This window comes from Zophobas morio, unplaced genomic scaffold (assembly GCF_036711695.1).
Source record: "Zophobas morio isolate AGI-343-1 ecotype UQ-CSIRO unplaced genomic scaffold, CSIRO_AGI_Zmor_V1 ptg000029l, whole genome shotgun sequence".
Classification (NCBI taxonomy): domain Eukaryota; kingdom Metazoa; phylum Arthropoda; class Insecta; order Coleoptera; family Tenebrionidae; genus Zophobas; species Zophobas morio.
The window spans coordinates 4,081,986-4,106,217 of record NW_026972134.1 but is presented as its reverse complement, the minus strand read 5'-3'; the positions used below and the strand labels follow the sequence as shown (position 1 = coordinate 4,106,217).

Here is a 24,232-nt window from a genome sequence, read left to right as displayed (position 1 = left end):
AGAGTCATTTCTCTGATCAACAGAAGTCACATCTATTTGAGAGTTGTCAAATGCACGTAAAATTGTATTTTCTTCTTCACACGTTTCATTAACATCTGGTATGTTTTTCAAAAAAGTTCTTAACACAGACTGAGAAAAGCAAACGTCATTATCCGCACTCATTGGTTTAATCAGGCAGCTTTCACGAGTATTTTCTTCGACATTTCTGTCCTGTTATGCTCCTAGCGTGACGTCATGCGCGCACAGATGTGCATTTCCGACAACTATCCGCCACACCATTATTCTCCCACCACGGCACATCTCAAATTTATTATTGCATGAGAAGCGGAAAGAAAAGCATGACCCAGAATTCCATGACCTCGCATAATCTTGAAGTAGAAATTTCCAGACCAGGGTCAATGCCGTTATATGACAAATGCAATGGCAATCACACGCTAAGCAAATTGGAATTTTTCAGTGATATAGTGAAAACTGTAGAATCATTATTTTTTTAACTAGGAGACATTTGAAACTGTTTATCTAGGCAGTTATGAGGTTTTGGGCCGGAGTTTCGCTGTCCGTTCCCCGAATAAGAATTTCGATTGTTAGAATAAGAATTCTGGCTTTTGTCAGCAGTATTATATGAAATGTTTTGGTAACTTGATCGCTTAGCATTATTATACTGACTGGTTCGGCCGTTGTGTGATGTTGTAAAAATGAAAGAGCGGACTATATTTTTAACACTTTACCGTTCACTCAGCTCGTCTGCCACCTAACTACTGGTTCTAATACACAAGGTACAAAATAAGTAAACAGACCCTTGGGAGGGGGCGGTCGGTCCGCCCCTTTGGTCGTACGGCCGTACCATGCCGCCGCCCTTGAATTCTTCTGAATTCGAAAGATTAAAATACAGAATGGCAAATAAAAAATAAGGGTTACACAGAATTCTGGAATATTGTTAAAATACAAGATTGGTATATAATACGAGATAAATATATGAAATGTATATAAGAACAATGTTCGAGAAAAACACTGGTCTGCGAGTCCTTGCACTGCACTCGTAAAATTGCCCTTAACACTCCCGCACAATAATCACTCGCTGGTGTCGATGTCCTGATCCAATGGCAGGATGGATAATTTGGACGCGGCTCTCTTATAGACCCCCTTGCTCGTGCGGACCGTTGCGACACGTACTAGGCCGTCGCTACCTGGATGTACCTCCAGCACTCCTCCCATCGGCCACGTCATAGGTGGGGTTTGTTCGTCAACGAGAAGTACCAGACATCCAGGTGTAAGGGAACGTTCTGGAGCTGTCTTCCACTTGTTTCTTGCTTGTAATTGGGTCACGTACTCCCGTTGGAATCTCCTCCAAAATTGTTGACGCATCCGTTCCGTGATCTGCCAACGGTCTAGTCGATTAAGATTGACATCCTGTACGTCTCTTTCTGGTAGGGCGGTCAAACTTTCGCCGATAAGGAAATGCCCCGGAGTCAATACTGATAGGTCATTGGGATCCGCGGATAATGGGGTAAGTGGCCGCGAGTTGAGACAGGCTTCAACCCGAGTGAGGAAGGTGCACATTTCCTCGAACGTGAGCAACGCACTCCCAATCACCCTCTTTAAATGGCGTTTTACTGATTTAATATTACCTTCCCCTTTCGTACAATATTTTTAAACTCGTCGCTGGTGATGAAATTAGTTAGTTCATTTTTTCCGCCTACAAAATTTGTTGCATTATCGGAGTGTATTTCCGACACGTTTCTCCTGCGTGAAATAAACCTTTTAAACACGCTCAGAAAGGCGCTAGATGTTAGATTGCTCACTAGTGCTCTAGATGGACGGCCTTGGTGCAGAGACATACAAAAAGGGCTATGTAGGCCTTAACTGAGCGCTTACCTCTGCCGCGATCTTCTTTTATGTTAATCGGTCCGCAATAGTCTACACCAGATTTTGAAAATGGTCTGGCTGGCTGCAATCTTTGATGTGGGAGATCGCCCATTTTTTGGTAATGTATTTTCGGGTTTGATTTGAAACATGGGATACACTTGTGTAAAACTTCCCTAATCGTGTTACGGGCTGCAATGATCCAAAACTGCTGTCTAATTACAGCAAGTGTGGCCTGCGCTCCGGCGTGCAATTGCTGCTTGTGAAAATGCTCGATTACCAACTTGGTAAAGTGGTGACCCTTTGGAAGTAGTATGGGATGTTTTACAGCAAATGTTAAATTTGAATTACGCAATCTCCCACCAACTCTGATAATTTGATCTTTGTCTAAAAATGGGCTCAAACTTAAAATTGAACTATTTTTATTGACTACACCCTTTGTCTCTAGTTCATGAAATTCCCTGCAAAATGTTTGTTTTTGAACGTATCTAACAATTTTATTTTGAGCATTCTGAAAATCTTGGACATCTAGTTGCCCCTTCTTGTGGTCTTGTTTTGACTGTATGTAGTCACTGAAACGAAATATGTACGCCACACATTTTATTAGTCGGTTGTAATCGGAAAAGGTTTCTATTAATTTAAGTGAATTGTCACAAACAGTCATTACGACTGTTTTATGGGTTTCGGGAATGTTTTCGTCAAAGTTTCATTCATTGTGGGACCATTTAGGCCAGTTATCTGGTTCTTCGGCTAACCAGCTTGGCCCATGCCACCACAGATTTCGGCTTGAGAACTGCTGTGCGGACATACCCCGCGAAACTATGTCGGCTGGATTGTCAGCGCTATTGACATGGACCCATTCCTCGATATTAGTTTTAGACTGAATTTGTGCGACTCTGTTAGCTACAAAAATTTGCCAATGACTAGCAGGACGTGCTAGCCAGTGTAAACCTATCGTGGAATCGGTCCAGAGAAATTTTGACGTGATGTTAATATCCAACAAATGAATGATACGTGTTGTCGTGCCCAAATAGTTTTGACCGCGGCCGAGCTTTTGGACACTAACAAAATTATTTATTTGGGTGTAGGCCCATTTCCTTGGAAATGGAAGAGCTAAACTGCATGTAGGGGAAGAGGTAATAATTAAACATTTATAACATTTTTATACGTATATTAAAAGAAGGCATTATAAGCATGTCAAAAGAATAATCGAGTAAATGTGTAAATAATGAACGGAAAAATAAAACATAAAATAAATTCACACACATAACACGAAAAAAAAAACAACATGCAAAACTATCTTCTAAAGCGCTACGCAATTATATTCCACTAATAAAACTCTTAAAATCTATGAACATAACCCACATTTTTAATTAATAAATTTAATCCTAGAAAAATCACCATGCAAAAAGACTAAAAATTAATTCGGTAAATCCTTAATTAAGTGCGATACCTCCTAAACAAAATTAATATCACGAGCGTGATAAATAAACAAAAAAAAACTACTAACTACGAAATCGAATAATTACTTAATTATTTAAATAAATTGCGATTGGGGATTTATATATTAATTAAACTGAAATAATAATAAAACCAATAATTCAGTGGATTCGAAGAAATCTCCACTGATTATAAGAACAACTAAAAATAACGGATTAAAATCATGCACTTAAATCTACGACAACTTATGAATATAAATATGTAAAAAGAGAGATAAATGAGTTTATACATACATTGATTAGCTAAATATGCCGAGCACAATAATTGTTCACGAGAAAAATTTATGGTTACAGGACAGTTAGATACATGTAAAAATAAACAGTCACAATTTATAAATGCAGTTAAACATTGGGAAATTAGTATCATAAATGCGCTAAAATACAGTGAGACGATTCAAATAAAATATAATGTGAGGTTTCCAAATACTATAGCAAAATAATCAGAGAACGGAGTCATATTTAAACGGTAAAAATTCAATATAAAATGATTGACAGCAAGAAAATTAGAACCGACGCAAGGCTAAACGTGCCATCTGCAAACGGGAACATATGGAAGCACTAAAGATTACTTTCGGTGCCGGCGCTAACTGTTCACACCCGACGTAACGAAGAAAACGCATAAATTAAACGCTACACATTTACGATTCGAACTCGAGAACACATGACGAAAAAACGGAAAGCAAGATAAATCAAGAATGACGAAAAGGTAGACTTACACAGCTGCAGCATTGAGAATTTTTTTATCTTCCTCTCGGGCTCAGCAAATTCTTCTAAGCTGGGATTTCTTCAAAATTCAGCAAAATTAATAAAAATCTCGACGAACGATTCGGCAGAGTCCTCGACCGCAACTGGAAACTTCTACTGAAACCGTTTTCGGCGCTACTGCTTATATAGGGATTTTTACTCATTATTCTTGTCTTCCGTGACTTTAGTGGACTATATTTCTTCATGATTAGTGTATTACTCGGTACGGGATTTTAGGTTTTATTTCGTTGTTTTATAAGGGTTTAGCTTTTAATTATGGTTCCGCGGCTGACGTTTTTCATTGGTTAGTGTGTCGTATATTTTCGGGTTTTTTCAACTTGCGTCATGCTTTTCATGCCGTCATCGCTACATGTGGTTACTTGTTGTAGCTATTTTTAAAGAGGGCGTTTTTTTCTGAGGTTGTTTATGCGTCTGGGTTTCGTTTGCAGCTGTTTTAGTTTGGATACAATTTTAGATGAAAGTAATTGTGATTGGCGATGTTTATGGCGTATTATTTTGTACAGGTTATTTGCAATGTCTGGCAAGCGCAATGTTATTCGCAATTTGCGAATACGCGAATTTTGTTTATCTATTTGAATGGTACTATATGCCGATTAGGACATGCGTGTTAATTAATTAGATTTTAGTCTTTTTAGTTACAATTTTCTCGTGAACGAATTTAGTGACGGCTCGTCAGTGTCACTAAATCAGAAAGCAGTACCGCCGCCATTAATTCTAATCTGGGGATGGTTACAGTTTTAATAGGGGCCACTCTGGACTTCGACGTTAATAAATTAACCTGAATGTTCCCGTCGCTATCAATTGTTCTTAAATAAACCGCCGCACCATACGCCCTTTCCGATGCGTCCGAGAATCCATGCAGTTCAATGCAAACGACATTTTGGGGTACTACCTTCCGATTAATGGTAATTGTATTTAGATCGGTAAGGTCCTGAATTAAATCGAGCCATGCGTTATTAATACTAGGTGGAACCTTTTGATCCCATTGTAGATTTTCAAATCAGCATTTTTGTAATAATAATTTAGCCTTCACAACTACGGGGCTCACCAAACCCAGGGGATCAAAAATGCGTGAGACTATCGATAAAATATACCTTTTCGTTAAGCCAGTCTTAGGTAACTTATATGGTAAACTTAATTTATATCCTAGTGTATCGTGACTGTAATTCCAATGTAAACCTAGAGTTTTGTTTTCGTTATGCTTGTCAAAATGAATGTTACATGTGTCTGTGTTATTCGAATGAGGAATTAAATTGATGTCATTAGACGCCCATTTAGCTAACTGGAAACCACCGGAATTCAAAATGAAATTGATTTGTTTTTGCAACTCGATTGCCTGAGGTAATGTATCTGCACCTGTAAGCAGAACGTCTACGTAAAAATCTCGTTTAATCCTCGAACTTGCAAGTGGAAATGATTCGGAATTTTCATTCGCTATTTGTTGTAATGAACGTACGGCTAAGAATGCAGCACTGGTGGTCCCGTAAGTGACAGTTGTTAAACGATAAACTTGCAATGGATCGTTTTTTGTTTCTCTTCAAAATATTTTATGATAATCGCGATCGGGAATGTTTAACATAATTTGGCGGTACATTTTGGTAATGTCTGCATTAATCACGAATTGGTAGTTTCTAAAACGTTAAGTGATTCCAAAAATGTCGTCCTGTATGGTGGGACCTGGCAATAAGTTTTCATTGAGGCTCAAACCGTTGTCTGATTTCATGCTTGCATCAAACACTACACAAATTTTATTGCCCTTGAATACTGCATGATGAGGAATGTAATAAGTATTGGGATTATCTACCTGATTTTCCGCAACTGGTTTCATATGACCTAATGCATAATATTCGCGCATGAAATCTAGGGGAAACCAGCCTATGATGGCATACTTAACTTTGACATCTTAGTATAACCTCATCTATGATACTAGGGATTTTTTTGTGGGTAATTTAAACAAGCAATTATATTGAAATTGATATTAATTCATCAAATTTTCAATATATTCAATATTTATTTTGAAAAAAAATTAAAACCAAAAACCATGAAGTGTGCCATCATAGGCAGTACTCTTCTTATGATGGCACACCCGAATTTTTAGAGTTTTTTTTTAAGTAATGTTAATTTTTATTAAAAATTGACGGGTTATTATGAAAGTAATAAAATAGATTTAAGATAAAGGACTACAATTTGTAGCAAAACGAATCAACAAACGAATAAACTAAATAGAAATCATGAAATAACGAAACATTAAGACATAACTTAACAAAAAAAGTTATTCACAAAGTTCGCAGATGAATTGCTTGATTCTTTTTTTGAACACCCGCTGTCTTCAACCTTTTCATCATCACTGACATAATCCGTTTCTTCTTCAACCAAAATTTTCCTTTTTGCTTTTCTTGATAACTTTTCCCTCTCCTTTGTTGATTTATCTTCTACTTCCTTTTTTAATTCATCAATGTCTGGCGTGGAATTTATATGTCCTTTTTTTACTAGGTTTTCTTAATCTTTTCCTTGAAGCTCCAAGTGAAGCTTGCGACAATGGAGATAGTCCTGAATAGTGAATACTATAATATCTTCGTTTCCTCGTTGACGGAAATCTTTCTGTCGTGGACTTTTTTCCTCCCATAATTGTCTTTTACTGCCCATTCACAATGGGCATAAGACATAAGAACGAGCGCATAACATAATTTACGTTTTTGGTTTGTGTCTGGCTTATGCTTATCTACGTTCACAGTGGACAGAGAGAACTCTGTAACAATTGTTAAACTGCGCAAACGCAGAACGGAATAACTCCCGGCTAAAGATAGAAACGGCCAAAGACTTCAAATATATATAGACTGGCTGTCACCCTAAATTCTATTGTATTTCGTGAAGCAGTTCTGTCAACAGAAATCGCCGCCATTGCTGTTACTTTTCTGTCACTAATAACACCGCAACAACCCATACCCATAACCTATTTCTTTCTTATGTATCACTTTCAGTTGTGACGTGGATGTGATCACAGTTTCTTTGGTTCTTTTGATCGTGTTTCCGTGCATTTAAGATTCAGCAATTATAGTATTGTTGAAGTATATTAGTTTGTGTGTGTATGGTGTGCAACCTCACTATTCATATGAAGTCGATTGTATACGATTTTAAACTTCCCGCGGTTTCGGTCACATCCAAAATGGCGACCGGTTAGCTTCAGCTTTTTCGTTCTATCGCCGATCTATATATATTTGAAGTCTTTGGAAACGGCTAACCTCAAACTGAGTCAATCAAAATATCTAACCTACAATTTCATATGATATTCGAACTTGACAACTCGCAGTACAGAATAAACTCACACTGCGAGCTTTGATTATAATTTATATAATATAACCAAAGGTGTGAAGTGCTAAGTGCCAACTGTCAAAGGGAATTCAATAGCAGCATTCAAAAGTCCCTAGATTTTAACATAATTTTGACATAATTCGTGCACAAAGTTGAACTTGTTTCAACTTTGTGTACGCACACAAGGATTACATAAAACGTTCATAAGCATAAGAATTACGTTCGTCCACTGTGAACAGGGGTACACGTTTTCCATCGTTTCAATTTTATGTATTTATGTAAGCTTTATGTACTTGTTATGCCTTATGTCCATTGTGAATGGCCAGTTACTGCCCATTCACAATGGACATAAGACATAAGAACAAGCGCATAACATAATTTACGTTTTTGGTCTGTGTCTGGCTTATGCTTATCTACGTTCACAGTGGACAGAGTGAACTCTGTAAGAATTGTTAAACTGCGCAAACGCAGAACGGAATAACTCCCGGCCAAACATAGAAACGGCTAACCTCAAACTGAGTCAAAAAAAATATCTAACCTACAATTTCATACGATATTCGAACTTAACAACTCGCAGTACAGAACAGACTCGCAGTGTGAAGCTTTGATTATAATTTATATAATATAATCAAAGGTGTGAAGTGCCAAGTACCAACTGTCAAAGGGAATTCAATAGCAGCATTCAAAAGTCCCTAGATTTTAACATAATTTTGACATAATTCGTGCACAAAGTTGAACTTATTTCAACTTTGTGTACGCACACAAGGATTACATAAAACGTTCATAAGCATAAGAATTACGTTCGTCCACTGTGAACAGGGGTACACGTTTTCCATCGTTTCAACTTTACGTATTTATGTAAGCTTTATGTACTTGTTATGCCTTATGTCCATTGTGAATGGGCAGTTAGCCTTACTGGACATTGTACTTGAGGCTGCAAGTGACATTCCTCTGTCATAAAAAAAGACTTCTCAGTTTTTATGAGAGTCAAAACCTTATACCTATGATGGTATACTATGCCATCAACGGAAAAGCTTTGATGTGCCATCATAGGGAAATTCGAGGTTTTATTAAAATCAATCTCTGTATTTTTTTATTTACAACATAACCCTAAACTGGCACCTGTATTACATGTGTCACATGTATAGAAAACATGAATTAAATTGGTGCCCCTGAGTTAAGCATATTAAGAACATGATTTCAGCTTGATTAATGTGTAAAACTTACTTCGAGAGTCAACAATATTTCATTTATTTTTCTGCCTTTCAAGAAACAGCCCTACACTCACACTGCTTTGTAGACATTCATGTACCAGTAAGGACAACATCTTGAACAGGTGATTTGACTGCGAAATTCAAATGGTCCAAAAAATTTGAAGGTATGCCATCATAGGCAGCATGCCACCATAGGCTGGTTTCCCCTACATATTGTGACCGCAGTTCAACGTTTTTTTTTCTTTCTAATTTCCGTTCCAGCGACATAAACCGTTTACGTGCTAATTCATAAGAAGCCCTTCATATAATATGATTGTCCTTTGTCGGAAGGGAAACCCAAAATCTGCCGCTTTCATCTCTTTTACTATGGTCTGTAAAATGTGTTTCGCAAACAATGTCCTGTTGTGAGAGTACCGGTTGGGCGCATTGGTAATCCTCAACATCCCAAAATTTTATTACTTGCTTATTCAATTCTTCAAGTTCGCACTTGGATTTTACTGCAGTGTAATTGCAAGGGCTTGAAACTGGTAAATTCCATGGAATGTTTAAATTTAATGGGCCTGAAAGGATCCAACCGAATTTGGAGTTGTGCAGGTAAAGCAACGGTTTTAAAAGAACTTTACCGTCAATTAAGATATCTAAAAATAATTCTGAACCAATAAGCAAATCTATAGGACGACTGATATTAAATTTTGCATCGGCTAAATTTATGTCATTCGGTATAGTTATATTGTTAGTTGAAAATGAATTCAATGGCAAGGATTCTGTTATTTTATTTAAAATGAGGCAATTAATATCTGCAGGATAATCATTAAATTTAGATTTCAAACTAACCCTTGTCATCTCCGTTACATTACTTTCATTTTGATCAATAAACGTTAATTTATGATTGATATGATTTACTTTCAACCCAAGTTTGTTACACAATGCTTTTGTTATCAAATTTGATTGAGACCCGTTGTCTAACAGTGCTCTACATTCGTGAAAATTGCCAAAATTGTCCTTGATGAGAATTATTACGGTTGAGAGTAGGTTTTCCGAATTAAGTGAATATGAATGATTGCTAACTGACTGATCTGGAACCTCATCTTGATATAATAATGTGTTGTGACGTAAATTGCATGTGGGACAGTTATATTTTGATTTACATTCCGAAACCTTCTGCCTTTTAAAACAGTTTGAACAGAGATTCAATTTTTTTATTTGTTTAATACGGTCATTGATGTTCAGATGTATAAATTGGTCACATTGATGAACAAGGTGATTTTCCTTGCAATTGTAACATGAAATCACTTTCGTGGCAGCATGCGTAAAGGATTGAGTTTTATTTGTATATTTTGTGTGAAACCTTTGTTTTGTTGAATTATGTGTAAGATTGTTTGTATAATTTATAGTTTCAAAATGACGACAACGTGTTTCTAAGAATTCTTTTTGTAAACAAATTTTTGAGTCATTGAAATTAACAGGTACTGACACCACGTACTCACAACGAGCTGAAATAAGAAAGTTTTTATGTTGGATATTCGAATAATTTGTGATCGTAAGCAAATTTCTTTACCATTAACTGATAAGGAGAACTTAGCACATCTCAAATTTATTATTGCATGAGAAGCGGAAAGAAAAGCATGACCTAGAATTCCATGACCTCGCATAATCTTGAAGTTGAAATTTCCAGACCAGAGTCAAGTAACAAATTTGCTGATTCGCCGTTATATGACAAATGCAATGGCAATCACACGCTAAGCAAATTGGAATTTTTCAGTGATATAGTGAAAACTGTAGAATCATTATTTTTTTAACTAGGAGACATTTGAAACTAAATAAAAATATAGGCAGTTATTAGGTTTTGGGCCGGAGTTTCGCTATCCGTTCCCCGAATAAGAATTTCGATTGTTAGAATAAGAATTCTGGCTTTTGTCAGCACTATTATATGAAATGTTTTGGTAACTTGATCGCTTAGCATTATTATACTGACGTTTACGACAGTGTGACCCATATTCTTACAATATGCACAGGTAATGTTAATATTGTTGACTGACTTCTCGCTTGTGTGCAGATTTAGCAAAATTTTGAAAATCGGGCAATTTATTTGATTCCAAAGCTTTATTTGAATAACACTGATTCGCCTTGTGATTAGATTTGCCACATTTGTAACATTTGATAAAATTATTCATTTTACGGTAATTAGGATTTACGTGTCCAATACACTTTAAGGCATGCTCTTCTTCACAGGCTGCTTCAATTGCGACAGTAAGATCATCAGACCTACTTGCTTTAATTACTAATTTTAAATAAGGGACTAATCCTTTACAAAAGCTTTTAGAGCCGTTTTTGTTCAGATTTTTAATAATAGGTGCTGGTGCCTCACCTTCACTTCGTACATATGCATCGGTTAGATCCTGACATAATCGTTCGATTTTATTAGCAAAATACCAAACATCTTCATTTTGTTTTTGACAGGTACTAAATAATTCTAACTGAATCTGAGCTATTGTTCTTGCCTCTAAAAACTGATTTTGAATTGCTGGCTTCAAAATTTCCCAGTTACCAAAAATGATTTCGTAAGGTAATCCTGACTAACCCTGTGTATACAGGGTTAGTCACGAGAGAATTACTTCTGAAAATTATTTTTACGCAACCCAAAATACGAATACCGTGTATCACTTGATACTAACTGAATTTAAAATGAAATGCTTAATCCATGATTGCTTTGAGTTTGGCATCTCATTTTGACAATTGTGGAAAAGGAGGTTACGCGAAAGTCCATGGTGGTACCGCAGCCAGTCGGAAATCTCCTCCGGCGCCGCTAATAAATTTGTCAGTGTGCCTCTTGATCTTTTGCAACCGATTAATCACGAGAAAATTATTTCTAAAAATTCCTTTTACGGCATTTTATTCAAAGGTTACAACACAAACTCAAACAAGTAAGTAAATAATTTAACTATTAATCTGTTGAAAATGTTGGGCATTTTGGGGGGATGCTACGGCTTTTTTGTAAATGGATGGCCGAAGAAGTCCAGAGGTTGCAGATTTGCACTTCGAAGAGGTTCTAGGTGACGCAGAGATGGCGAATTAACACATGCACATTAGCGGCGAACAACATTGGTAGAGCACTTACGGCTTCAGTATAGCCTAGATTGATCTGACTCTATGTCGTCTATCCAATGGGGCTCTAGAGGCGAGTCAACGATGAAAAAAAATGTTAAAAATTAATTAACGTCAAAATGACACTGCCAAAGTCAAAGTAATAATGGATTAAGGGCCGGTTGCATAAACGCAAATCAAAGTTAATCTCTGATTAACTCCATAGTAACGATTGTTATTATCATAGTTACAATTGTTCTTAATCAGAGACCGGGTTACCCCCTTCGTCTATCGTCATATACAGGGTGTCCCAGAATTCGCGCCATTCCCGTGAATGACATGTTCCCTGTCCCGAACTGTGCCGTAATTCGCAAAAAGAATTGTCCAGGCTTTAACAGTGTGAGAACTGGAAGGCGATTAAGTTGACCAATAGAGAGGGTGATTTTATATCCGAACGTTTCTATGTTCAAAGTTACCTATGCCCAGAACAAAAAATCGGGTAATACTAAAGTTGAATGAATTTTTTCTGAATCCCCCTCCGTCAACAAAAGGAAACAGAAGTGTGGTTATAAATTTAATCATTTTGACAATTGTTTGTCATAAACTGTCACGAAGTTCATCACTGACCTGAAGAGACGCTTCTGCGCCAAAGATGACTGATTAATGTACACAGAGACATCAAGGTTTACTTTAAGGCAAGTAGCATGGGACAGAAGTTATTTCTGCTGCCATTCTAGTTAAATTGTGTTTAACTGGGCTGTACATGTCATAAGAGAAGCTGTTTCATTTCATCGTAGGCAAATAATACATTTATTACTATTCTACATAGTGTAGATATCGAAGAGCAGGTATTAGAAGTCATTTTCTTAGAGCCCCGTGAATAATCGTCGGCACCCAGACCAACATGTGTTTCACCGATTGTTACATCGAGCAAGAGAAGATTTATCTTTTCAACCTAGTCGGAAAGGCCGTGGTGGGGTTCTACGGAGTGTACGTGTAGGTGCTGAAGAGCAAGTGTTAGAAAACATTGAAGCGGATTCTAGGAGAAGTGTCCTCTACGTAGCGGAAATGAGTGGATCCTCAAGATCGACCACACATCGTATCCTTCAAGAGAGAAGACTGCATCCTTACCATTACACGAGAGTGCAGCATTTGCGACCAACCGAATACCCGCGACGAGTACATTTTGCTCAATGGTTACTGCGACAAAATGAACTAAATCCTGATTTTTCACGGCGCATTCTTTTCACCGACGAATGTTCATTTTCCCGAGAAGGAATGTTTAATGCACACAATTGGCATTTCTGGGCACACGAAAATCCACATCTCACTAGGGTGAGAGCATATCAGGAGCGATTTACTATTAATCTATGGGCTGGAATCATTGGTACTACTGTGGTAAAAATTTTAATACATTTGATAAAATTATCACTAAACTCCGTTCCTGTTTTTTTAGGTGGGGCCGTTTGTGTTACCTGATCGCCTTAATGGGGAGGCATATGCTAATTTTCTACGACTAGAGCTTCCGGCGTTGTTGGAAGACGTTCCTTTGAATGTACGGCGGAATATGTGGTTTCAGCACGACGGCGCTTCTCCACATAATTCGATACTTGTCCGGCGAACATTGAAAAGAGTCTATCTTCATAGGTGGATTGGGCGTGGCAGTACTAACATCTGGCCTCCTAGATCTCCAGACCTTTCTCCTTTGGACTTTTTTTTTGGAATCAAATTAAAAACTACGTATATAGAGAACCCCTAGATACGTTAGAAGAACTGGAAGAGAGACTGCACGAAGCCTACGCTACAGTTACTCCTGAGATGTTAAATAATACACAACACAACATAATTCGACGAGCTAGAACTTGCATTGGAGTCATTTTGAGCACATTGTTTGATAACGTTACAGTACGACGATTCCACCCCATAGATTAATAGTATTGCAGTGCCAATTGTGCGCATTAAATATTCCTTTTCGGGAAAATCAACATTCGTCGGCGGAAAGAATGTACCGTGAAAAATCAGGATTTAGTTCATTTTGTCACAGTAACCATTTAGCAACATGCACTCGTCGCGCAGTCGACTCGTCGCAGATGCTGCACTTTCGTCAATAGTAAAAATGCAGATTCTTCCTGCAGGGATACGATGCATGATCGATCTTGAGCATCCATTCATTTGTGCCACTTGTTCTTCACCGTCTACGCGTATAATCCGTGGAGCCCCAGCACGGCCTTTCCGAATAGGCTGAAAAGATCCATCTTCTTCTGCTGGATGCAACAAACGACGAAACACATGCTGGTCAAGGAGCCGATGATTGGGGAAAGACCTGTATATTCGCGCACAGCAGTGGCTGCATAGCGTTTACATTCTCCATAAATTAACATCATTTCCAAATATTCTTTATACTAGTATGAATCAATAACTTAGTGGCATTGGTACTGATTTGTTTATAGTTTCTATTGTTGTTAAAAAAAAAATGCAACTAAACGATTTTTGTTATAATTTTTATTCGTATCTTTTCAATCTCCAGAAAGTACTCACAACTTTAAAGAAACTGTTTTAAATCATCATGTGCAACATCAATATTATTCTTGAATAAGTCTGAGTTTTCAGTATCTCCCCCACATGATTGACACCACAGCAGATACCTATGATCTTAATACACCAGAGAAGTGGAGTCTCTTCTCTTTTTTCGTTGCTTAGATTAGGTATCAGCAACAAAGCTGTTCAGTAAAAATTGATACTGTTTATTGAAAATCATAAGCACCGATTAATCAAAAGCGATATTTGTGTTTTAGTACACTTAGAGGTCTATTTTGTAACTCTTAACGATCTCGCTAGAGCATCGTTAACTTACGATAATCGTTCCCATAACGATTTTGGGACTGATAGCGATTTTGTAACATCTATCGTCTCGTTACATAGCGATCGTATCGTTAGAATGTCATCGTTCCGGAACGATAGGTTTCAGCTCATCGTTAGAAGTGTCAGAACACGTTAGAAAAGTATTTATACAATGAAGAGGAACGTTTTGGTGCAAATATGGGTAGAGAAGGTAAATGTAAGTAATTATGGATTAGGTTGATAACTTATTATAGGTATATTTTTTTTACTGCAGAGACAGAATGAGAAATTTGTCTCGGGTCTTAAGAGATGTAAACGACCCCTTGATCGTTCGAGAAGAAACCTTTAGGAAGACCTACCAACTGCCGCAGAGTTCTGTATTATTCACCAGAAGTTGCAGGAAAAATTATATACTCATGTGCTATTTCACACAACATCTTACGCATAAGAAATATCGAAAATGACGAGATCAATATTGTCTATGACAAGGAGAACGATAATAATGAAGAACTTGAATATGAAGAACACAATTTACTACATGAATGGCATATCGCAAGAAATAATTTAATAATACAGCATTTTCAATAATGTATTTATTATTTTTTTTACAACATAATGAAATTATTAAACAGTTCCTCTTTCACATAGTCTTAAATTTCTGGCCTTCTTTCAAACATTGAATTTCCAATCTACAAATCTCTGGAACACACAGTGACGTTTACTTACCAGGCAGTACATTGTAATTAGAGTGCTCATGTTATATTCTTGGTGTACTAAAAAACACAGAGGTTATGGTTTATTGTGTAACAGTATTTATAAAGATTAAACATCTCAGTTCTCATAATTGATTGGTCATGACTAAACAAGATGTTCACTTTGTCATAACCAAAGTGTTGATGTAAGCAGAACAATTGCTAATAGTTGTACGATAAATTATAGTAAAGTACACATTTTTTAAAAGAGTGCTCGGGAGATTCATTAATTACACATACCTCTCTGAACTGCTGAACACTTTTTTGTGGTCCTCCCACAGAATTTAGTTTTGCTACCAACCCTTCCCATATCTTTTCTAAAAGATCTGGCTTGTCCGCTACGACCTTTTGGGCCCTAAAATCTACATTACCTTCTAACTCCTCCACATACAACTCATGTTACTCTTGGGTAATACGCTGGGCCCTTTTACGTTTTTCCACTGCTCCCGTGAACGTATTGTAAACTGAATTTCGTGTTAGTGTGATTATTTTGATGTTTTTCTTTTATAATTATTGTTTACTTACATGTTATAAAGTTCACAAATTTGTCCAAACTTCAATCAGTAGCAAAACAAATGTCACATGTCACAACAGAGAACAACGTAATCTAGACGCTACACAAATTTAAATACTACCGATTCTAAAAACATTAGATTCATCGTTCCGCTAACGATTTCAAAGCTTTACGATTACGATAGTGTTTATAAAATTGGAAATTTGTACAATCTCGCTAAACTGATTTTACGATTGCTTCTAACGATTATCGTTTGGGAACGAGATCGTTCTGGAGCGATAAATTACAAAATAGACCCCTTAATAACGTTCTTTGAATGGACATGTGGTACTCTTTTTTAGAAATAACGATAAACTTAATATCAGGCAAATGATGCATAGTGAATTCTGAAAATGTACTACCAAATTTTCGTTAAAAAGAACAACACATTATTCATGGGGCTCTAAGAAAATGACTTCTAATACCTGCTCTTCGATATCTACACTATGTAGAATAGTAATAAATGTATTATTTGCCTACGATGAAATGAAACAGCTTCTCCTATGACATGTACAGCCCAGTTAAACACAATTTAACTAGAATGGCAGCAGAAATAACTTCTGTCCCATGCTACTTGCCTTAAAGTAAACCTTGACGTCTCTGTGTACATTAATCAGTCATCTTTGGCGCAGAAGCATCTCTTCAGGTCAGTGATGAACTTAGTGACAGTTTATGGCAAACAATTGTCAAAATGATTAAATTTATAACCACACTTCTGTTTCCTTTTGTTGACGGAGGGGGATTCGGAAAAAATTCATTCAACTTTAGTATTACCCGATTTTTTGTTCTTGGCATAGGTAACTTTGAACATAGAAACGTTCGGATATAAAAGCAGCTTCTCTATTGGTCAACTTAATCGCCTTCCAGTTCTCACACGGTTAAAGCCTGGACAATTCTTTTTGCGAATTGCGGCACAGTTCGGGACAGGGAACATGTCATTCACGGGAATGGCGCGAATTCTGGGACACCCTGTATGTGATATATTTGGAATGAGGGGAACCCCTACAATTCGATTCTCAAAAGAGGGGAAACGATTTCTAGTATTTTAAAAGGCCATATATAACATATATATAAGATATACAAAAGAGGCGTTCTTACCTCAATATACGTATATGTGTGGGTACTCGTAGTTTGTTGTTACCTCCAACAGCGTTGTCAAGTTTCTACACAAGCTATCTTCTTTTACGTATATAGCTATTTCACACCAAATTAGATATCTTGATATCGTACGACAATTCAAAGAAAATGCTTAATTTAATTATGGTACTGGAATTTTTGGTAAAAATTGCAAAATGACTCCAATTTTTTCATAGGAACAACAAGACATCATTCTAGGAACGCATAAAAAAATTGGTCGAAGGTTACTTCGACCGAACTTTCCTCGCCCCTGAACTACAATACGACTCGAGCCTTTTTGAAAATTATTTGATTTTGCGATTTTTACTTTTTACTTTACAAACGTCGTAAGGAAGTATTGTAAATGGGTCCGTCGGCTGAGTCCCTACTTTCACGATTTCCCGACCTTTTATGACTCGTAGAGTACGAAAAAATGGATCTCCCGTTTTTGTCTGTTTGTGTGTCTGTCCGCCGTCCGCAACGATTTTCGTTAGACAGATAATCTCAGAAACTACTGGGCCGATTGTTATCAGATTTTATATGTATATTTATATTACGAATATCATGTTGATGGTAAAACGCTAACCAAACTTTGTCTAGTCATCGCCACCAACAATGTGATGATGATACCTCAAAATTGTACTTAGTAAATGGGTTTTAAGCTATATAAAGCAATATAGTCCTACACGTGTACTTAATGAATCCGTTTTGAGTTTTTTCCCGGAACGTCCAGATTTTTGAAAGAAAAATCAAAATTATATAACAATTTGTGTTGCAATTTAAAAATTAAATCGTAGAATATTATACAATTTTTATTTTTTTCTCGAACATCTCGATGTTTAGGGTGAAAACGCAGTACGGATTCATACACCACAAGTACAGGAATATCGAGTTTTTTTAAATTAAAAAAATACTACTATAAATTTTGCAGTATCAATCATCCCATTGGTGGTGGGATGATTAACCAATCTTTGGTCAGCGTTTTGCCATTTACAGGATATTCTTAACTCGGAAAAAAGTAATATACATCATGCGGGAACTAACAGATTAACCCTGTCTCGCGAGATCGAAAATCTCTCGCTCGACATGGTAAATCCTACTTTTTTCCTTATAATGTACCTAATATACTATTTTTTACAGTGAAAAAGTCTTTTGCCGACGCTGAAATGTATACGCTTTGGGCCCTGTCTTCCAAATAAGCTATAAGAATGTTTTCTGACGTTTTCTCCACTTTTTTTTTAAGCACCACTCTTTAAAGTTTTTATAGGTGATTTCGTATTGTTTCTTGGATTTTTCAAGTAGTAAGTTGTGAATGGCGGTACTTGCCGTCTCGTACACATCTGAGGGGGTACACGAACGCTCCTGTTCGCTTTCGCTGGACATGTTGTGTGAAAATTGCACTTGACAATTATAAATAGCAAGTGATGGGCAAGCTTGTTGATTGTGATCTATCTCCTTAGTAAAGAATGAAGGGAAGCCTACTCAATCTTGCTCCCTTATAAATTTTAATAAACCTGCGAATTTAAATTGTATTTTATCTTCGGTCTAGGGCAAAAAACGCATATTCTCATACGATTAAAAAAACATAAAAAATAACTGTTTCGGGGTTCACATTCTAGTGTAAATATTACGACCACTTATACTTTATACCGCGCTTGCCATATTTAATTCTAAGAAGCAGAGTAGAATATATAAAAAAAAGAAATACAAGCCTCGTGATACATTTTTTATAAGTAAAACTTCATTACAAAAAATTATAATTGTGACTTCTTCATTAAATGCTGAATTTTTGATTTTAACATAGCTACAGTTCTATCTATGTTGTTATTTTTTTTAAATTCCTTTAATGTTTCCCCTGATGGGTAAATTTTCTTCTTTATAAATGAATTAAAATTGCTTCTTATCGCTGCTAGTTCTTCCTTAGACCAAACTAAAATTTAAAGTCAATTAGCGCTTTATATAATATATTTACCTTTTTTTTTTATTTCAATCGCAGTTTACCTGTTCTTTTAGTGGGTTTCTTTACAAACATTTCTCGATTTTCTTCATGTTCTTCATATTCTTCATTTTCATAAGTATCTGTAATATTTCGGCTTAATTGTTGTAAATGTAAGTTGATATTTACATTATTTAGTAACAAAAGTATTCGGTATAACAATAACGTAAATGTCGACCTACATTTTCTCTGGAAAAGTTTCCTTTTGGCGGGATGACTTTCAGTCAACTCGTTGTCAGACTCTGTGAAACATTTTAATAAGTACTTCACAAATACATAGAAATTTGCAAATATAAGACTTACCAACATTTTCATATGTGGACCTATTAAAAACAAGAGTATCATTTTGAGATGAGTTGGCTTTTACTTCATCTGTAACACATCGTTCATGAACGACATTTGAAGTAAGTGCGCCACCATCTTCTAAAACAACACAGTTAACTTCTAATTTTTATGAATTTGTAGTAGCTTTACCTTCATTATCACTTTCCATGGCACATTCTAAATTTGAATCAAAATTGATATCCCCTAGCGATTTTCCTTTAAATTCTAGAGGAAGAGACCCTTTCTCCTTAAGGAGTAACAGCTTGGATACTTTAGCAGTCTGGTATATATCTATTGGTAGCCTGAAAATAGAAATCATAATATACCATTAAAACCAACTCTGTTTACCTAATTTTGACTAGTAAGTCAAAAATAATTCTACTTACTCGTAAAATTCGGTATGAGTTTTTTGGGTATGTCCCATGAAGGCCGAAAACTGTTTTGCTTCTTCCTGAGTTAAATTCAGTAGTTGGGTAACAGTTGCTATGTGCTTCCTTAACTTGTTACTGGTTATCGTTTGAGGATTATCTAATTTCATGCCTTTTGTAAGTTTTCGAATGGCGACGTCGCCCTTCCCCCACTGAATTTTGCTGCCAGGAATTGCGAACACGTATTCGTTATCAGGGGGAATATATTTTTTTCTGAATTCAAGAAGTACTGTTATATAACTTTGTAATATTTCGGGGATTAAAATGACCACTGCTCGAGATCCCTTACCACTATTAACTACTCTTTTGTATTTTGTGGTCAACATTTTTTCAGTCTCAGTTAGAGCGTTTTCAAAGTCTTCAAAACTACTCTTAACTACATTATTATAATCCTTTATTTTTAAAAATTGTACATCCCCAATGCGCCTTCTGTTAAATATTATTAACAAAGCTAAGGTGCATTGCACCAACGATGTATAAGTTTTAATATCGTCTTTATTCTCGGAAAATAGTTCCTTACAATCATTTGCGATTTTGATACATTCATCGCGAAAATGTTTAATATCGCTGACCAAAGGCACAAGGAGAGGTTTACTCCATTTCTTTTCCTGCAAATCTTTATGCGCGAGCGAAGAAATTTCCGTATTCCATCGCGCTTCCACTAGTCTCTTAAAATTCCTTATGCTTTTTAGCCATAAGTTTAATTCTGTTGATGACGCACATGTGAAACCTCTACTTTCCTTTAGAACTAAGTGACTCAATTCATCACAAGCCATTTTCAATGAGGTGCCCATGTGCATAGCCAAGCTTGGCGCTTTGAACGTCTTTTTTTCTGGGTCGTAGCCAGCAATTTCTCTAGTGGTCAATACAACGGCATCAAAGTTTTTTGGATGCAAAAGTTCTTTGAAAGAGATATTTACTTTATTCACAATTTGCCGATATCGAATTAAAAGTCGAGCGAGTTCTCGCATTCTATTGCTACATGGGTACATCATTTGTTCTTTTTTGTGCTTTTTCAAGTAAGATTCTCCAAACTGGGCAATCAAAAGGTCCTTTTTAGCCTCAAAAGCTGCATCATCTCCTTTCATCATATCAAATACCTGACCATAAAATATCGCAAAATAAAAATTTAGAGTGCAGTTGCAGTGCAGCCACGTTTGATCGAATTTTTCGTTTTTTCAATATTAGTGCCTCTCGTCGGCCGAATGTGACGCAGAGAAAAGTTCTTCAGAATGAAAAATTTGATCGAACACGTATGCACTACGATCAGACTTTTTTTTAATTTCAATTACAAAAACACCAGTACTAACTTTTTTATGCGTACAAACGAGTGGTCAGTTTACTAACCTGTTTTTTTACGTTTAGTTTTGAGATAGTGTCAGTTGGATTAATAGCGCAAGCTACCAACGTCTGTGATTGCAACAAATTATTGCTGTTATTTCTGACTGTTGCTGACTTTTGTGAGATGCATGATTTTTTATGTCGTCTTAGATAGGTTTTTAGAAATAAACCTTTGCAAGACGAGCAGGGATAATAATGCTGTTTTTGGGGTATTTTAATATTTCCTGTACCGCCGTTTCTGTTCCATGAAGTCTCTCCAAGTGTCTCACAAAATTTTTTGATATGAAATCTTCATCACAATATTTACACCTAAAGAACTTTTTACCATATTTTCTTGATTCCTGTAAAATCCAACATTTTGTTCATAAAGTCGCTTTTAAATTTTAATTCAATATTGTTCTCTTCAAAAATGCATACCTTAATTTGCTCAGAAAGGGGCTGGTGGTTATTTTCTTCTGTATCAACTTCCCGATTTTTCAGTTCTTCACTGAGAATTGCAAGATTTGAAACTTCATCGTCGTCATCAGTATCAGTCTTATCTGTCAGTTCATCAATATTAAAGTCTTTATGATTTGAATCATCAGTCTCAGATAAATAATCTAATGGATAGAGGTAATCGTCGGTTGCAGTAGTCGTAGTTTCAATATTCGAGGCCTTTATCACAATACTTGATATTGTCTAAAACAAAATAAATATGCTATGATGTTGCATTATCCATGGCTATATTTAATTCGCGCTTGTTATCTATTTAACTTCTCTTCTGACCTTGATTTCTTCTGAAGGCGTATTCTCAGGTTCTGCAAAACTTATGTCGAAATTTTGCTTGATATCATTTTCCACATTTTTTATAATATCTGATATGGACAGATCATTGTAGTGTTTCTTGTTTAGCCAGTCCTATTATATTTTTTTTATTAGAGTTCTCTGTTTAAATAACTACTTAAGTACTTACTTTAATTTTGTCATCACTATCGTTCTCTTCACAATTTAGATTAGTTGCATGTTTAAGAGTTTTATCTAATTCTTGTTTAGGAAAATGTTTATCTGTGCGGTTTTCGTCTGTTTCATTAATATAATTTTCATTTAATTCCTCGTCTAAAAATTTCTTATGTGTATAACTTCTGTTTTTTATTAATCTCTCTTTATGATGTAAAACATGCTTAGAACATTCACTTGATTCTTCTTCTCTGAAATTCTTATTTGTGAAATTTCCATGTGTTTCTTCTCTCTTTCTAGAATTTTGAGCAGTTCTATTAAAATAATTTTCATTTGACGACTCTTCTTCTGTGAAAACATATATAGAACTCTTGTCTGTGTCTTTTTCTGTAAAAAAAAAGTTGCTATCAATTAAGTATTGCCTCTTTCTTGGCTTTTGACTGTGTCCCTCATGAGACGCTGTTACAAAAATTATACATGTATAATCTAACACGAACTAGTTGCAAATTAATATCTTCATTTCTAGGAAACCGTTATCAAATGGTTAAGACCAACTCTGGAGTATCCGGTAGTCGTCCTATAACTAGGGGAGTCAAGCAAGGCTCCGTACTATGACCGTTGCTTTTTTAATATATGTAAACGAATTCCCCGACTACTTGCAGAGCCTATCTATATTATTTGCGGCCGATACTAGTATTGTCATACTCGGTGAAGATATGAATGATACAACAGTAAAACATGATGAGACACAGTCAAGGGCTAATAAATGGTTTGTCAGTAACAGATTAATTCTAAATAAAAACAAATGCGTTAACCTATTATTTACACTAAAAAAAGTTCAACCGCCGGATGGTTACTCAGCATCTGGAAAATTCTTGGGAATACATGTTGATTCCAACCTTAACTAACTGGATTAGCCATGGTGATGTAATTGCTGCCAAACTATGCAAAAATAATTTTCTTTTAAGATCATTATACAATGAGGTTCCTCTAGATACCTTACGAATTGCATATTTCTGTTTTGTCCAGGCACATCTTAGTTATGGATTGTTATTATGGGGTCATTCCAGTGCAAGACACCGAGCATTCTCGCTCCAGCGACGTGCTGTAAGAATTTTGAGAGGATTACCGTACAGAGCTGACTGTAGAAACTATTTCATATCACTACGGATACTGACTACCTTGTTTATACATCTACCTTAGCTTGAGATATGTTAAATCTAATCGGAGCAAATATTTGAGACATAATGACATCCATAACCATGAAACACGTAATAAACTACATCTTTACCCCAAGAAACTAAGACTACAAAAATCCAGCAACGGTACTGAATACCTCAGTCCAAAATTTTTTAATATATTACCCGCTTTAGCACCTATGTACACTTCAGTATAATTGTGAATTGTGTAGCGTCCCCGAAAATGTGTGTCAATTAATTTGTCACATCTCTTTTTATTGTTTTATTGTGTGTAGTATGTACCTATATGTGACTTATGCAAAAAACTTGTATGTTTATATGCATTAATAAATTATAAGTAAATAAAATTATAAATAAATTATAAGTATGTTATGCTAACAAAATAAGTCAATGAAATTATCACATGATTAAATCAGTAATAGTACATATTTTATATTATAAGTTAGGCCAAGAGCGCGTTAACGCCAGTGATACTGATCTCACGAGTAATAAGAATAAGATGAATCTATATTGAAAGCTCATTTAACTTAAAAAATCGTATTGTCATTAGATGTATTAGTAATAATGTGCATAATTAATATCGTGTAATCAATATGTCGGGCAATAAAACAAAGCTGGTTTGCTCCTGCATAAAATGTAGTGAAAAACTTCAGACTGATTGTGAAAAAGTGCTCGCGTGCATGAGAAATTGTGGAGGATGCATACATCATGCTTGCAGCCCTTACAAACCTAGTGAAATAAAGGCTTTTGAAGCTTATACGAAAAATATCAAGTGGCCTTCAATGAATTTTATTCATACTGTGCCTCAGTGTAAAGCAATGTATGTGTAAACTGACCATTTTTTTTTTAAGTCAAAACGGGACGTCCATACATACTACTAATAAAATAAATCTAATATAGAATATAGATATACCATACATACATAACATAACATACCCCAGTGGGAAGGTTAACAATAAAAATAAACAGAACTTTTTAATCTTCTTTCTTTATTTTATGTTCACAAAAA

At 35.9% G+C, this 24,232-nt stretch overlaps 2 protein-coding genes and 1 long non-coding RNA gene across 6 annotated transcripts in view; 2 read left to right on the top strand and 1 right to left on the bottom strand.

Moving 5' to 3' along the window:
- Window positions 1–24,232, top strand: part of LOC135137729 (uncharacterized) — a 197,602-nt gene that overhangs the window by 104,286 nt on the left and 69,084 nt on the right. The gene's annotated exons all lie outside the window — the stretch shown is intronic.
- On the bottom strand, window positions 1,072–2,527 carry LOC135137302 (uncharacterized). Its single transcript, XM_064066924.1, has 4 exons — window positions 2,522–2,527; window positions 1,876–2,164; window positions 1,644–1,822; window positions 1,072–1,596 (listed from the first exon to the last, which is right to left on the bottom strand). The coding sequence occupies exons 1-4, from the start codon at window positions 2,525–2,527 to the stop codon at window positions 1,072–1,074; spliced, it is 999 nt and encodes a 332-aa protein (XP_063922994.1).
- LOC135137487 (uncharacterized) lies at window positions 14,505–15,221 on the top strand. The gene is made up of 2 exons (XR_010281822.1): window positions 14,505–14,795; window positions 14,853–15,221. It is a non-coding gene; the product is annotated as an uncharacterized LOC135137487 (long non-coding RNA).

Excerpts from the sequence above, each read along its gene's own strand:
- LOC135137302 (XM_064066924.1), bottom strand. Across the intron at positions 1,823-1,875 it reads AAAAGAAGATCGCGGCAGAG|GCCGTCCATCTAGAGCACTA; the intron begins GTAAGCGCTCAG and ends CTCTGCACCAAG. Across the intron at positions 1,597-1,643 it reads GCGACGAGTTTAAAAATATT|AGGGTGATTGGGAGTGCGTT; the intron begins GTACGAAAGGGG and ends CGCCATTTAAAG.